This window comes from Tachysurus fulvidraco, chromosome 1, assembly GCF_022655615.1.
Source record: "Tachysurus fulvidraco isolate hzauxx_2018 chromosome 1, HZAU_PFXX_2.0, whole genome shotgun sequence".
Classification (NCBI taxonomy): Eukaryota; Metazoa; Chordata; class Actinopteri; order Siluriformes; family Bagridae; genus Tachysurus; species Tachysurus fulvidraco.
In genome coordinates, this window is record NC_062518.1 from 10,376,163 (window position 1) to 10,392,793 (window position 16,631).

At 42.7% G+C, this 16,631-nt stretch overlaps 2 protein-coding genes across 6 annotated transcripts in view; one reads left to right on the plus strand and one right to left on the minus strand.

The window, feature by feature from the left end:
* mindy2 (MINDY lysine 48 deubiquitinase 2) overlaps window positions 1-3,654 on the plus strand; it is a 31,090-nt gene extending 27,436 nt beyond the window's left edge. For all 3 annotated transcript variants that reach the window (XM_047817555.1, XM_027137079.2, XM_027137080.2), the window contains one exon: window positions 1,473-3,654. In XM_047817555.1, the coding sequence (XP_047673511.1) occupies window positions 1,473-1,625 (153 nt within the window). In that variant the 3' untranslated portion in view covers window positions 1,626-3,654. The remainder of the gene's footprint in view (window positions 1-1,472) is intronic.
* A 2,446-nt stretch (window positions 3,655-6,100) lies between these two features.
* On the minus strand, window positions 6,101-16,312 carry sltm (SAFB-like, transcription modulator). 3 transcript variants are annotated; one of them, XM_047811703.1, is made up of 20 exons: window positions 16,126-16,312; window positions 14,690-14,777; window positions 14,424-14,479; window positions 14,245-14,272; window positions 12,605-13,181; window positions 11,935-11,978; window positions 11,550-11,650; window positions 11,216-11,365; window positions 10,724-10,836; window positions 10,482-10,633; window positions 10,277-10,377; window positions 10,113-10,190; window positions 9,545-9,687; window positions 9,230-9,410; window positions 9,014-9,138; window positions 8,639-8,812; window positions 7,469-7,795; window positions 7,155-7,293; window positions 6,860-7,014; window positions 6,101-6,639 (listed from the first exon to the last, which is right to left on the minus strand). In XM_047811703.1, the coding sequence occupies exons 1-20, from the start codon at window positions 16,258-16,260 to the stop codon at window positions 6,543-6,545; spliced, it is 2,964 nt and encodes a 987-aa protein (XP_047667659.1). In that variant the 5' UTR covers window positions 16,261-16,312; the 3' UTR covers window positions 6,101-6,542. The 3 variants fall into 3 exon arrangements, with proteins under 3 accessions (XP_047667659.1, XP_026992829.1, XP_047667658.1); XM_027137028.2 differs by having other exon boundaries at window positions 10,113-10,169; window positions 11,550-11,653; window positions 16,126-16,311; XM_047811702.1 differs by having other exon boundaries at window positions 11,550-11,653; window positions 16,126-16,311.
* Between the last annotated feature and the right edge of the window lie 319 nt (window positions 16,313-16,631).

Genomic DNA, 16,631 nt, shown 5'->3' on the forward strand with positions numbered 1-16,631 from the left:
GGGGGTGTGTGTGCGCGCGAGAGTGTGTGTGTGTGCGCGCGAGAGTGTGTGTGTGTGCGCGCGAGAGTGTGTGTGTGTGCGCGCGAGAGTGTGTGTGTGTGCGCGCGAGAGTGTGTGTGTGTGCGCGCGAGAGTGTGTGTGTGTGCGCGCGAGAGTGTGTGTGTGCGCGCGAGAGTGTGTGTGTGTGCGCGCGAGAGTGTGTGTGTGCGCGCGAGAGTGTGTGTGTGCGCGCGAGAGTGTGTGTGTGTGCGCGCGAGAGTGTGTGTGTGTGCGCGCGAGAGTGTGTGTGTGTGCGCGAGAGTGTGTGTGTGTGCGCGCGAGAGTGTGTGTGTGTGCGCGCGAGAGTGTGTGTGCGCGCGCGAGAGTGTGTGTGTGTGCACGCGAGAGTGTGTGTGAGCGCGAGAGTGTGTGTGTGTGGCGCGAGAGTGTGTGTGTGTGCGCGCGAGAGTGTGTGTGTGTGCGCGCGAGAGTGTGTGTGTGTGGCGCGAGAGTGTGTGCGTGTGCGAGCGAGAGTGTGTGTGTGTGCGCGAGAGTGTGTGTGTGTGCGAGAGTGTGCGCGCGAGCGTGTGTGTGTGTGGGAGTGCGCGCGAGAGTGCGTGTGCGCGCGAGAGTGAGTGTGTGCGGCGAGAGTGTGTGTGTGTGCGCGCGCGAGAGTGTGTGTGTGTGTGCGCGCGCGAGAGTGTGTGTGTGTGTGCGCGCGCGAGAGGGTGTGTGTGCGCGCGCGAGAGTGTGTGTGTGTGTGCGCGCGAGAGTGTGTGTGTGTGTGTGCGCGCGAGAGTGTGTGTGTGTGTGTGTGCGCGCGAGAGTGTGTGTGTGTGCGCGCGAGAGTGTGTGTGTGTGCGCGCGAGAGTGTGTGTGTGCGCGCGAGAGTGTGTGTGTGCGCGCGAGAGTGTGTGTGTGTGCGCGCGAGAGTGTGTGTGTGTGCGCGCGAGAGTGTGTGTGTGTGCGCGCGAGAGTGTGTGTGTGTGTGCGCGCGAGAGTGTGTGTGTGTGTGCGCGCGAGAGTGTGTGTGTGTGCGCGCGAGAGTGTGTGTGCGCGAGAGAGTGTGTGTGCGCGAGAGAGTGTGTGCGTGCGCGCGAGAGTGTGTGTGTGTGCGCGCGAGAGTGTGTGTGCGCGCGCGAGAGTGCGTGTGCGCGCGAGAGTGTGTGTGCGCGCGAGAGTGTGTGTGCGCGCGAGAGTGTGTGTGCGCGCGAGAGTGTGTGTGCGCGCGAGAGTGTGTGTGCGCGCGCGAGAGTGAAAAAAAAAAGTAATTCTCTCCCTTCTTATATTTCAAAGCACAGTAATATAACTTAAAGACTTTATTTAACTAAAACAAACACAAATGTGAGTGAAGTCGTCTACAGTTACTGTTTCAAGCACCAGACTATTGTTACAGCATTCAGCAGGTCAGATAGAGCAGTTTGTTTTCCAGTCACTGTTGCTGCCCTGCAGGTCCTTGTCCCTGTTTACATCTCCCATTCTCTGTCCCACAGGCTCAGGCAGGAGGAGGCGCTGTGGCAGAAGGAGCGGTCGCCGCCCCGGCAGGAGGAGCAGCAACGTGTTCCAGTCCAGGAAAGCACAGTTCCAGCACCGAGCGCAAAACTAAGAAAGAGGCCAAGGAGAAGGAGAAGTGTGTGATCCTGTAACAGCTCTGCAGCCTGCTCACGGTCTGACTGAAAGGCAGAAGCCTCGTCGTTCCACACTGACTCAGAGCTGCACAAGGAGTGAGAGAGCGTGACGGAGGACAGGATCTGCTGTTCCTAAGCCACTGGTGCCTGATGCTGTTTGCTCTCTGAGCTCTGAACACACAGCAGAGCGGATCAGGGGATGAACTCGCACCACGTCTCTGATCAAGCTTGCCTTGACCTTCCTACAGCCGCACGGTGCACTGCGCTTGTGTGGAGTGACCTCACGCTTCAGGATGGTGGATTTTATAGCGCACCAGAGAGAAATAATGCCACCGTTTTCTTCTTTTTCTTTTTCTTGATTTCTGTTACTGCAGTTGTTTATAAGATGTTTTATAAGCTGTTTTATAGCGCACACACACACACACTTGTATACAGACATGCAGTTTTACAGGCAGGATCTTTACACTGGGAGTGAGAGGATGTAGCGGTAGCAGGACTACATTTCACACTGTAACGGTGTTACACGACGTTGCCGTTCAGCTTCTGGGCTTCTAAGGATCGCGCCAAACCTATCTTCACTTGAAACCGTTATTATGCACTAAAGTCTGGGGTTCTGGATCAGTTTAGTTCAGGAGCGGGCGATATTGCGAAAATATCATCACAGCAAATAATCGATCATTTGTTCTAACAAAGTGCCAGTAAATCAGCAGTGCCACACTTTAAAAGATTCAGAAAAAGCTGAGATTTGTTTCACAGTGAGCAGTACCGATGACAGGCAATGGCTCGCAAGACATATTGGCATTAAAACATAGTGGAACAAAAAAACAATACGATGACCTGTTAATAAGAGGTCCAGTGAAGGGTTTAAAGTTCTTTACCTAAATATGTAGATGGTCAGCACTCTGGTGATATTTTCAGAAAACAAACCTCATCATTTCACCCACCGTACATCCAGTTGGCCAAACTGGGGTTTTTAAATCCTTCAGCATATTGCGTCTCTCTCAGAACTAACGTCTCCTGTGGCCAAAAGTTTCCGTTCAAGATGTACATGGTGCAGACTGTCCTCGCTCCCTCTGTGTGCTTTAGGCCATGTAAGATTGGTGGAATGCACCATGGTCCCTGCAGGAGTTTATTTCGCCAGCCCAGTCATAGTCCAGCGCTCAGCAGCAGCCCTGACTTTCCCCTGGACATTAAAGCATTACATTTCCCTAGACATGTTTCTGTCTCTGTGAGTTGCCACTTTAATCTTTAATATGCTGCCACTTTCTGAGCAACTGCCTCAGTGATGTTTCGGATTATAACAGATAACTTTATACGATTTAAACAGCGTGTTATTTTCTTTATTGCTCGTGCCACGGCTTCTGCTGTTGTATGTCCACACTAATTGTGAGAGCACTGTGTGTGTAAATATGTGCACCACTACACCATAGCTGTGCAATGTAACTCAGCACATTATCCTTGTTACTGCCTTCTCCTGACAAACCTTTACTCGATACATTCCAGCAGGATGTTTTCAACTCGCATAGAGGTGTGTGTGCACAAGCACACACACGTACACACACGTACACACACACAAACACATGAGATGATGCTCAGATAAGGAACTGTAGTAGAGGGTAGGAGCCCAGTTATGGTCGTCATGCTCGTGTTGAGTTTTTTTTCTTTTTCTGAAACACTTCAACTGTTCTTAATGCACCTCTGTTGACATCCTCTGTTTCGCCTAGAAGTGATGAGTTTGGGCCATCTGATTAGATGTAATTTCTAAATTAAAAAAATTGTTTTGCTTTAAAATAATTGTATGTGCCATACTAGCTCTACAAATTTGAGGCGTCTGGCTAGTGAACTTGGCCACCTTTACTTTCGTGTGAAGTTGCTAAAGTGGCTTACATAACTCAGTAAGGAAATGGCAGTTGTGAGTCGAGGTCAACAGGTGTTTTAAGATTTTACAATGTTTTCAGTAATGGTGCATAATGACATGAATGTGGTCAAAGTACACCCTTTGAACAAAATACTTTTGAATATATTTGTACTGGGCCTAAGCATTTTACATTTGCTTTGTTGGGGTGTGTCTCTGTGTGTTGGGGGCCTGTGTGTGTGTTTGGGGTCTGTGTTGGGGGTCTGTGTGTGTGTGTGTGTGTTTTGGGGGTGTGTGTGTGTTTTGGGGGTCTGTGTGTGTGTTGGGGGTCTGTGTGTGTGTATTGGGGGTCAGTGTGTGTGTGTTGGGGGTCTGTGTGTGTGTGGGGGGGTGGGTCTGTGTGTGTGTGTCTGTGTTGGGGGTCTGTGTGTGTCTGTGTTGGGGGTCTGTGTGTGTCTGTGTGCACAGATCTCTGAGGCTCACAGGTGAGTGAGTCACGTTTGTCTTATACAGGCCTTTAATGGCCAAACTCTCTGTACAGAAATACGGCTTTCAGCTTTTACAGGAACTTTTCTACCACACACACAGTTGTAGGTGTGAGAGGAGACAGAGATAATCTGTAGACTTTTCCATAGAGAGAGAAACACTCAGGCCTTCAGTGATGCAACACATCCTCCAGTGTTTTGCTGTGCTAAAGGACAATTAGTTAACTGTGGTCAAATACAGGGTTAGAACTTGGGTTTGTACACAGAACGGGGTACCTGTGTGGGGTAGAGCTCACACACAGCATTAATCAAGTCGTCGACAGGAAACAGACACTAGGCCTTCTGTTATTTCCACATTTCACATCACCTGAACACAGCATCTGTACACATGCAGAGCTCAACTGTGTGCTTCATGTCACATTAACATTTTGAAGAACAACAGTAAATTTAAGAAACAAAGACATTTGGCCGACTCCCAGGACTGATTAGACATTAAACTGCATTTACAGTTCGGTTGCGTTAAACAAAACCAAGGGTTTATACAAAAGAGCTCGGCAATATGGGAAAAATATTTATTTTAGCTAAATGTATGAGAAAATTATTCGTAATTATTAATGAGCTCTTATGTCAGTGTTCATCATATAACTGCTTCAATAAGCAGAAAATCCTATCAATAATGCAGACTTTGTAACTGGGAACCAGTCATTTCTACCTGCAGGCTTTCTAAGGCTGCTCAATAGAATTCCTCTGATAAACAACGAAAATATCACCCAGTTCTAATCAGCAATGTCGGTATAGATTTTGCTCTTGATTAATATGCTGTTTCATGTTCCAGGGGCCTCATTTATATAACAATACGATTAACATCTGATTTGTTGATTGTGATTTTTTTTTTTTTTGGTGGAATTTGTAATGGAAGCTTCACTGCTATCAATATTGATGATTGAACTGTGCTGTGGGACATCAAGGTGCATTTGAAGGACTTTTATTTTGCCGTTGTAATTGGTTCTGCACTGTTATATCAATTGAATGCACTAATAAGGAGCAAAATACCTCATTTTCTACAGAATCAGATGCCAGATTTAGTGTAAACACCCTGAAAAGCTGAATCACGCTAATAAAGAGGATGTGACCATTAGAAACATTTACAGGGCTACAAACCATATATGGAGAAAAGCAGCTTCTTTCTTTAAACAACAAAAGTCTTGTCAACAGCACTGCTTTTATCGTATCATTTGCAGTAATGCAACATACTCTTAGTTCATGCATCTTAAACCACTGTCATGTCTGTGTGATGTTACTAATGAACTGGATGTGGTCTGAGGCAGATATTTGCAGGACAGGATTTAGGTAAGACACATCCATTACCTGTACCAGAATGGCTTTAGTAAGAGACACCAAATATCACTTGGCTGATTACACACAATTCTGTCAATTTCATGTGTCAGCAAACTAATTGTCTAAGGCACAGGTCCATACCCTGGTCCTGGAGAACCCCACTTTAAACACACTTGATTGAACTAATCAGCTTATTAACAGCACTCCTGATTTGAAGTGGGTGTTTTACAGCTGGGGTGAATCTCACGACATGCAGGACAACATGAGGAGGAACCTGTGATTTAAGGCCATGCTTTTAATACACACTGATGTTACACTGGGGTGAGTTTGTAAACAAAAGTCCTGTGCCTGCTTTGCCAAAACCACCCAGATAGAACTCCTCATCGAGGACACTTGGGTTATTTAGCATGAATGTATGCTCTGTACCACAAATGGGTCAAATCAAATCTTGCAAGAACCTGAGTGCATCGTTCTTGATATCATTGTAATGGATGGGTTAAACAAGCTAAAATTCACCACGCATGTTTAGAGCTAACAGTGACACTGAGGCAGTGATCCAGTTAAAATGTTTCTATTTGTACTTCCTTTCTATATCTATTTACACTTAATCTTTACAGTTGCATTAAAGGCTGGATATTAAAAAGTTCAATGTTCCTTTGCATTATAACAATGGGTCAATTGCTTATGTATATATGACCAAATGTGTAAGTTAGCCCAACATACATGGCGTGTAAAAGTAGACAGACATTATCTGTAACAAGCCTTAGACGAAGGACAAAAACCTCCGATTAAAGAAAAACGCACAGTGAGACCTGTTGCATTGTGGTACTTCACAAAAGAATGTATTTTAGTGTTCTGACCAGAATACAAACACTTAACAATCTGTAGGATTTAATGAAGCGGCAAAACCCAGAGCATTATGAAACAGGAAGAACACACTGCATGTCTACTGCTACACACAGCACTGTCCCCCAATGCTGCGCTGCCTAGTTTTTCCAAAACACAAGTTTAAATACACAAAGAAAAAAACAAAAGTTCAAACTGCACAAGCTGCTTGTACAGTATGGTGTGCTAAAGTAACAACAGCCGAGGAACAAGTCCTACATTTATTTTAACAAGGCTCTATACAAAAAGGGTTGTTTACAATATTCAGTCCAACCATTTTAAAAACATCAAATATCTCAAACTTAAAAAAAAAGCAAAGAAATTAAGTTATAAAATGTGTGTTTTTTCTTGTTGCAAAAGAAGACTGGGTCGCTAGAACCTCCCTTTGAAGGGTTTGAATCCTCCACTGCTGCCAGCGATTGGGACGTTTGTGATCTGGACGATTCTGTTCAAGCCACCAGAGGAATGGCTGCAAACGCAAATACATGTTTTTTTTACCATCTTTGTAGTTACATACATACTCATAGCACCCATGCTTTTTCCTAAGGAGTTCAGTCAAATCTACCCATAAATGTTAACACACAGGTTAGACCCTTTCTGGCTCCAATGCTCCCACTGGTAGAGAATCTAGTATTTGCTAAATAACTGCTATGAACATGCAGCTCCATGAGAAAGGAATCTGTGCACACCTGGAATGTGAAGCCATCATGGCAGGTCGACTTTCTCCAATGCACCGGTTATCAGGAAAACCTCCGCTCTGAGAGCCACTGCTATGCCACTCCTTTCTGGGTCCCTGATCTCGGCTATGTCTCTCCACCACCACCTGCCTTCCACTGCTGAAATGCTGCTCAAACACACAAACAGAAGAAACAAGGTCAATAATGATAGATAAATCAAGGGCTACTTACAGTGGATTTCAAATACAATAAATAATGAAAATAAATGCCTAATAACTATTTGCAATAATGATGTGTAAAGGCTTACCTGCTCACTCATGACGGCAGGTCTGCCTCCATCTCTGCTACTAAAGGTGCCCCTGCCACGGTTGGCAGAGGTGGCGCCTCTTATGTTGGGACCTGGTCCGTCTCTGCCCGAGTGCTCTGGACGCATCCGCACTGTTCCCCTGGTACAACACACATCACTCTATTTAACAAAACTGGTCAAGCATTAAAAGCATAGCACAGAGACAAACACTTCAGATGACATTCTAATTCCAGTTATCCTTTATTGCCAAAGTGATAACTTTTCCGATACATTTTACTGTACAATCTTCCAATCCTGCTGGTCCATGTTTTTACCTGACATCAGATGGTTTGGTGTTCATGCCACTGTCATTTTTCCAGCCAGTGTGGCCACTATCTCTGGCTGATCGAGAGTGGCTCATGGCTGGAGGAGGAGCTCTGCCTCCTGCTGACCGTTCAGGCATTGACACAGGGCGCCGTTCATCTCGGTCACGAATATCCCTTCTGTCTGTGTCCCGAAGATCAGAGCGGCCGGATGGGGGAGGAGGCTCAGCCCGGCGCACGCCATCAAAGCTTTTAGGATAACGCTCAAATCCAGAACCTTCACGCCGTGGGTCAGGACGATTTTTCTTAGCATCTGGTTCACCGTCAAATCGATTCCGCCTAAATATAAATAATAAACACCTTTATTTTCTTTAGCGCCTTTAAAAGAACATCTCAAATCGCTTTACAAAAGCAAAATACACATAATATAAAGATTAAAATTAAAGCAACAAAAATAGACTATAAAATAAGTATTATGTAAAATTACAATTAGTCAAATTAAATGCTACCCTAAAAAAATAAGTTTTGAGCCGAGATTTAAAAGTGCCAAGAGATGTTGCTTGCCTTATCTCAGTTGGTAATGAATTCCACAGTTTTGGAGCTAGTGAAGAGAAAACCCTATCTCCCATCGCTTTTAAACGAGTTAAAGGAACAGTTAAAACACCAGTTTCAGAAGAACGAAGGTCGCAAGATGGAATATAAGGAATTAAAAGATCAGCCAAATATTGAGGCGCTAACCCATGTAAGGCCTTGTAGGTAAGCATCAGAATCTTAAAATCAACCCTAAACCTAAAGGGGAGCCAGTGCAAGGACTCCAAAACCGCCGCCGAATTTTGCACTACCTGTGATTTGTTTAAGGTAGCTTTAGACACCCCAGCCAACAAGGCATTGCAGTAATCAATACGGGAAAACACAAGAGAGTTGATCAGTCTCTCAGCAACAGAAAATGACAGCATTGGATGCAATCTGGCAATAACCAAAATGGTCAGTTTATAATCTAATGGAACCTTTACAAAGCTATCACTTGCTTAAAAGTCATCTTTAGGCAACCACTACAACAATTTACTCAGTCATTATAAAAATTACAGGGAAAAAACCCTGAAGCCAGCTATTGGGCAATTGTTCAGTATCTAAAATGGTGACATTGATGTACTAAAATGTATTTTTTAATATGTACTGTACCTGTCAAAGTTAGCGGGTTGGACTGGAGCACTATCTGGGAAACGTGTTCTGTCTCTAGAGCTGAAGTCACTGAAGCGGCCCTGCTGTCGGCTGCTGTAGTCTGAAGCTTGGCTTATACGGCCCTCTGACTCTGGCTGAATCTTCTTATTTCCATTCCAGTAAGAGTCATCTCTCCTGAAAAAGGCAGATGATTCAGTAAACATACCTCAAATTACATGTACATTTTACTTGGATTCTGATAGCAAATACCCATAAGACTTTTACTCCTTGTGAAACTCTCTCTCTCACTCACACACACAAACGGGTCTGCTCCTTCATACTAGCGTAACCTTGTATTATAAGGTCAGAATGCCTCAGCAGCAATGGGCTGTGTACCTGTGGTCCACGTCTCGGCCTCGCTTCAGGTTGTTACGTTTCTCCTGCTCGTAGCGTAACTGTTCTTGTTGCCTCCTCAGCTCTTCCCGCTCCCGAGCCAGGCGCTCAGCTTCCTTTCGTCGCTCCTGCAAGTCACACACCACCAGATTAAACAAACCGAATCAGAAGGCTGTCACACAGGTAAAGGAAGTCACATGCAGCAGCAGGGTAGCTGACCTGTTCAATGCGGATCCTCTCTCTCTCCAAGCGTTCTCGCTCCATGCGTTCACGTTCAAGTTTCTGCCTCTCCATCTCCAGCCTCTGGCGCTCACGCATCAGGTTCTCCCTCTCTTCACGCTCACGCATTACTCGGATGCGTTCACGCTCTCTGCGCTCTCGTTCTGCCATCTCACGCCGCCTGAAAGTGAAAAAGCAGTGTTAGGTATTTAAACACTCATGGTCAGGTTTTTGTGTTTCACAGCCATCCATACATCAACACAACTCAGAGTTTAAGAGTGTGTGTGTGTGTGTGTGAGAGAGAACAGGGCTCACCTGCGCAGTTCCATGGCCCTGCGGACTCTTTCCATTCTAACCATGCGCTCACGCATCCTCTGTTCCTTCATTTTCTCAAATGGAAGGATGTCCTTATTGCCACCTTTATTAGGAAAAGGCCTCCCTTTCTTCATCGCTTCTATCTGTGGGAACATTAACCAACGTTAATAAAATTGGACCATCACATGAAAAACTAGAGGAAGTGCAACACTGACAGAATAAACTCTGTCAAAGCTTACTTTTTAAACAAGCACACAATTATGATCCAAAAATATGACTGATTGTTTGGATTGTATGCAACATTTATCTTCACTAAGAGCCCTAATCTTGTCAGGGGCGGCTGCCAAAGCTGGAGCCGAACCCATTTTTATTTCAGCTCTGTTTTAGTGAAGATGCTGGTCAGGTTTAGACTAATTAATTTGCTATAGTTTATTTACTAATTAGTGTATGATTTTGTTTCTGTATATTTTTTGTAGTTTTACATGAATGCTATTTTTAAAACACTTGGGTACACCGAGAGCATAAAGATAAAGGCAAGCTAAGCAGAACAAATGTAGAACACACAAACCTGTTCAGGAGGAATGAGCCATCTAGGACGTCTATTCATCATATTGGGAGGAGGAAGCTGAAAAACGAGAGGAATGTTCTAAAAATAAAAGCCAGATTTCCATAAAATACAGAACTGCTTATTAAGAATGCTCCTAACAAAAAGACATTATATATTATCAGCACCTTGTCAAAACGTCCTCCCCTTCTGAAGGGTGGCCGCGGTTTGTTGAAGCCTTGCTGGCCTTTAGACTGGTCAAGCATTAGCATCTTTCCTGGACTCTTCCCTGTGGTAAAGAAACATGAAAAGGTATAACTCATTGCACCATAAATGCAAACCAAACTTACTAAAAGGTAAAAGGAAAACCATGCAAACTGTTGGTGAACTTACGCCCGTGCTTTTTCTCATCCTTCTTGGAGTCAGAAGCAGAGACAGAGGATGGAGCGTCAGACTTCGTGCTTTTGGAGTCCTGTTTCTTGAAAGATTCTTTGCTGTCCTTCTCAACTGGCTTCTTTTCTTCCTTTTTGAAGGAGGCCAGAGTCCTGTGGAGATGTTTCCAAAAGCAGATGAGAAAGACTGTTCACGTGCAAGAACGTTTACGTACAGGTTCAAGAACATTTAAAAGTCCTTACTTGCTAGCAGTCTTCAGCCCAGTAGAAATGCGCTTCTCCCCAGATGCTTTATTGGATCCTGTTTTGTCCTCTCCATCTTTTTTCGAGTCTTTCTTAAAAGGATCACTTTTAACCTGAAGCACAAAATCCATAAGATGTGTAAGTAGTGACGTTATTTGCCTGCTATTTTTGGGCACTTTGGACTTGAATACAAATTAAAAACAGTTTTCATGTTAAATGAATATTCCACTAAAACACTAAATTCTACACTACCATATTTACAAACAAAAAAAAGTTCACATCTACACTGGAAAAGGAGAGAAGTAATGAAAGTCTTTTTTGGACTACACACAACAAATGAACTGGAGAACCAAGTCATTTCTGCAAATGACCAAAACTACATTCTAGTTGCAAACAGAAATGCTGTACTAACATTCTACATATTTTTGTTTGCTGAAGCCTTTAGAGACAAAACAGAAAAGTGTGAATGATTTATTGCAGTTCAGTCCTTACTCTGTCCACAGATATCTGCTGACCGTGGAGCTCAGTGCAGTCCAGATGGGATATGCATCGTGCCACTTCAGCACTGGAGGACATTGTTACCAAGCCATAACATTTAGCACCTGGGCTGCGGGCATTGGTAACTACTTTGGCACTGAAAACCTTGATTAACACAAGAAAACAAACATGCAGGTAAATTGGAGAAAAGATTACACTTGAAACGTATTTCTCGGTAAAGAACATTATTTAATTAGCATGTAAACACAAAAAAATAAATAATTTTTAAACCAGAAAAAGCACTGCTTATAGTACAGGTGTACCTGTTCCCAACACAGCAATAACGTACCTTGCCATATTTGCCAAAAAGATTCTTTAAATCAGCTGCTTTAGTGTTGGACGACAGGCCGCTAACCCACAGATTACGAGTAGAGCTAGTGCTGCTGTTTCCTGCTGAATAGAGACCACATGCAAACAGGTGAAAACACCACTACACATAAAAAAAGTTCATCTTCCATTGTGTTACTGTTTATTTCTATTTAGATCTATTTATAAATATTTCATTTTAAAACTACGGGGGAGGTGGTTATTTTACATTTTATACATTACAAAAAAAATTAAGATTAAAAAAAATAATTAATTAATTAATTTAAAAAAAAAAATAAAAAATAAAAAAAATGCACCACTGATTTCTGGAAGATTCTAAACAAAAGGTGTGAGAAATGCATTCTTACCTTTTTCATCTTTTGTGCTCTTCCCATCTCTGTCTTTAGAGGCACTAAAATGTAAGTTTTATGAAAGCAACAGAGATAAATGAGCAAATCATACAAGAACATGGTCTTTTTTGGGCAATGAGGTACATATTCATATAAAACAACCATCCTTCAAAATGCTGGTTTGGTGCATTACAAAAAAAAGAAAAGAAAAAAAAGAGAGAAACAATCCCCATAGGTAAGGCTTGCACTTGGGTAACACTCCAATAAGGCTTCTTTCATTGCTTTTCCACAGAAGCAAGGTGGGTCAAGTTTTCTGCCAATTTATTCTCTTGATCAATGAAATCTTCTGGAGTGTGTTCAACTTCTCAGCGAATCACTTCATTGGACTGATAAACCCCTCTGTCATCTCTGGGACTATTGCTCTTTTTAACCCATAAGTATGGACTGGAAAAGGCAATAAAAGTGCTGGATATGCGAGAAACAGCGGTGTTCTCATCTCCTCGCTTTATGCCACCCATTACCCAACTTCAAAAAATGGCCAAACAAATCAAAGGAAACCAATGGCAGGGATTAGGTACAATGAGCAACTCGTTATGGGAAAACAATCTTGCAGCTACTCACAATGCTGAGTTTTAGAGATCTGGAATCTGGTAGAAGTATCTTAAAGAACTGACATAGAAAGACAAACCTCTTTGCTTGACCTGCTGCCCCAGCAGAAGAGGGGCCTTTCTTCCCAGAATCCTTTTCTTTGTCTCCCGTTTCAGCTTTCTTCAAGGCCTCCCTGCCGTCCTTCTTTGCATCAGTCTTCGGGCTGTCGTCTCTCTTACAATCTTTGTGGCTGTCCTTTACTTCGGCCATCGAGTCTGACACCTGCCTCGTCTCGGCAGAGGCTTCCGGATCCTCACAGACCTTGTCTGCCTCAGAATCTGGAAGTTTCACATGTTTACCTGTTTCCAGGAGGTCGTCGCCATCCACATCCAGCGTGATGGCATCTTCCGCCTGGATGGTGACGGATATGTTATCATCTTCGACCTCTTTGGCGGGTTCGGAGGCGGCTTCGCTTTCCAAGGCCTCCATTGCTGGGACTTCAGGTTCGACTTCTGCCTCAGCCTCAAGATCAGGCTCCAGCTCTGCCTCAATCTCAGGCTCTGCCTCAATCTCAGACTCTGCCTCCAGGTCTGGCTGTGCCTCGGGCTCGATGAGGCCATCCCCGTCGGAGAAGGATTTAGTATTTTCACGAGTAGCATCATCAGAATCAGTTATATCTGAGGGATTTAACAAGGATAAAACATGGCACAAACACATTGTTTAGCATTCACACCTCTGAGCTACGTCACCTAGAAAGTAGAATAGAGAGCAAGTTTAATGTTAGTGGTCATCGGGGGTGAGGAAACCACACGTTTAACACACAACATACATTCCTTAGAAAAATGGTGGGATTCAACAATCATCTTTCTTATAGTGTAGAGAATACAATCCAAAAGTATTCTTCCTTGGTTCAATCTTGGATCTTCGATCTTCTCTAGGAGACAGTGCAATGTACCATCAAGTCCACTTTTCCATCAGCCTCAGGGAAGCCATGAGGTCTTTCAAGGCCATGTTCAGCATCATCTTTGGAAGGCTGCCCTGAGAGTCCAGAACTAGTCGTCAGGTAAAGGAGGAAAAACAGAACACCTCAAACTTTCTGATGCACAGGAGAAACTGTCTGTTCGTGCCACAGCACTCGGTCCACAATTCTACTAAAAATCTGCACCATCTGTGCCTTTCCAGTCTTCATTGCCTTCCCGGCAAACGCAGAACAGAATGATGGTCATTTCTGTCTTGCTGCCATGATGCACTGCTGTCAAAAAGAAGAGTCGAGATGACAATCTTCTGCACTTTTATCCAGGGCATGCACCGTGACTCTGCTTCCAATCAATCAGATTTAATGTCCACAGCTGAAAATAACTGTTGATGCAATGTTGCTTGACCTGTAGTGAATAACGTTGTTGACGGGTCCTTGTGTTTATGAGAAGCATCCTCTGTAATTCAGAAGCTGCAGGAAGATGGCACTTTTCATGAACCAAGTACTATTTATAATTTGTTTGATATAATGCATTTGAAGAGAACCTGTAAAATAAAATCTCTCGTTTGATGCAGCAGTTGTGCTGGACATTGCGCAAAATGTTTTGATAAAGTGCATTTGTGGTCTGTCCATAGGGAGAGTTGAGGAACCGTGAGGTGGTGTTCAGGTTCAAAGGTAGAAAGAGAGTCCCACCTTCAGAGAAGCAAAGAACCTGTGGACCCTAAAAATGTTATCAACCCACACTAACTTGAGACCAAACATACCTTTCTCAGATTCCTCCTCTTCAGGCTCCTAAGAAAGAAGAGACCAGTTAAGGAACAGAGCTCATTTTATCTTTTAAACGTCACTCAAGTTAATTTTTACACTAGGATTCAGTCATCCCCAATGAATTCGAAATGTCTGAAGAAAATCATGACAAATAGTTTTCCATGAAGGCACTTGCCTTGGAAAATGACTCCTCTTCCATTGTCAGGTCAACGTCAGAGTCGTATCTCCTTCCTGAACACAGCAAGCAGCACAGTCAAAAGGTTTTGAGATGCACTCAACACAATGCACCGCTTGAGCATTAAACTAAGTCACATACGGTTTAGTTGGGCTGTTCTGCAGTATCAGCCAGTAATGTTTAAATGAATAGATTTAAAGCTACCCAGGTCCATTCTTTCACTCTTAATGATCATCATTAAATGTTTATGATTAAATCCTATTTACCTTTGGATTTTACATTCTTTCGGGTAGATGTGTCAGCTGAAACAGGGACCTCAATGTTTTCTGGATCACCACCTTCATCTTCTAATGCCTATAGTTAGGAAATAAAATATGACATCCTATTTCTTGTACATATACACGAGCATGCACAGCCAGTGGTTTCTGAATTTCAGAACAATAACCTTCAATAGTAGTAAAAGTTATTTTTCTCTCTTTTCAAATATCACTCAAAGATTCAAGTCAATTCAAGTTTATTGGTATAGCACTTTTTACAATTGACATTGTCTCAAAGCAGCTTTACAGAATATAAACATAGAACAAAAAGGTTAATATAAAGATTAATAGAATACAAAATTCAAGATTAATATTAGATTTAGGTCACAAAGTGTATGTATTTATCCCCAATGAGCAAGTCTGAGGGGAACCCATCCTCATATGGGTGACACTGGAGGGTGTGATTATAAATATACAGTCAATTGTTGTATTGATGCAAAAGATGAAATAAAATATTTACGTTGGTCATCAGTACAATATATAGGTTTTGTTTTTATTCTCACAGTGGTGTTTTATTATGGAAATTTAACTTTCGTGAGAATAAAGCCACACATACATATACACACATGTATGTATATATTTTATATATGTATTTATCATCAGTACGGATTGAATTCTGGAATAGTACCCTTTATTAGAATCAGAATCAGAATGATTGCCAAGGAATTTATTAATTCGGTATTAACTAACAACACTTTTCCCACAATTCAGAACTCTTTCCTTTTAAACCAGTTCCTCTTTCCTTCCACTTGCTGTCTGAATTCACTTCCCTGTCTATTTTCTACGCATGTCAACAATCAACCAGTCACTTTAAAATCTCTTTAGAGCCACTTGGAGGTTTTTTATTTTTACACTCCCTGAAACCAGGAATCACTACAAGTTTCCTGGTGGCTGTACACAACTACATAGGAAGTATATATATATATATATATATATATATATATATATATATATATATATATATATATAATTGAAAAGCTGATTTGCAAATTAACTCCCATTGCACGTCTGCTAATAAACACCACTGATTTCAAGGCCTATATAAGTCGAATATGATTTAATTACTTGTCTAAACCGCTAAACATTAGTTAGAGAACTGAAATGTATATAATAAGGCCAGGCGCGCGCAGCTAGCTGATTAGCAAGCTAGCACACTCAAAGCTACGCCATTAACTAGCTAAATAGTTATTCGGAAAAATAACTATTTTATCGCCACAGTTAATTTTCCTACATATATGAATGTATATTGAACTCGTGCATTTAAGCTAAAATAGCAAAGACTGTTTTACTTGCTAATAAACTACTGGATAGCAAACAAGCCTATGCAGAGCTAGCGTTAGCATTAGCGTTAGCATTAGCTTCAGAATTTTTTTACGCGAATTTACCTGTTTCAGTCTCGCAATCAGAACATTTTTCACTCCTGTAACATCCAAATTTCTCCGCTTAAGTTCGGTTTTTAAATCAACGACGCGTAAATCCGTTATCTTCTTAGTCTCTGCTGAAATGGCCACGGACGCCATTTTAGTTCTCCGCTTCTTCTGTACGACGAAGAGACTTCGAAGCTGACGTCGCGGCCCGGTGACGTCAAGACGTAGACACGGGTTTACGCCAACAATATCACGAAGAGCAACGTCGTCATCGTCGTCGTCATCATGAGAGATGTGTGTGTACATAAACGTGCTATTTACTTACAGTGCAGTAGCACGTTTATGTACACACACGTACGTGCTCATAAGAATACCTCAATCATGCTTCCTAGATGAGATGAGCTTCCAACAAGCTCATTGTTGTTTAGATTAGATTAGATTAGATTCAACTTTATTGTCATTACACATGTACAAGTACAAGGCAACGAAATGCAGTTTAGGTCTAACCAGAGTGCAATAGCAGC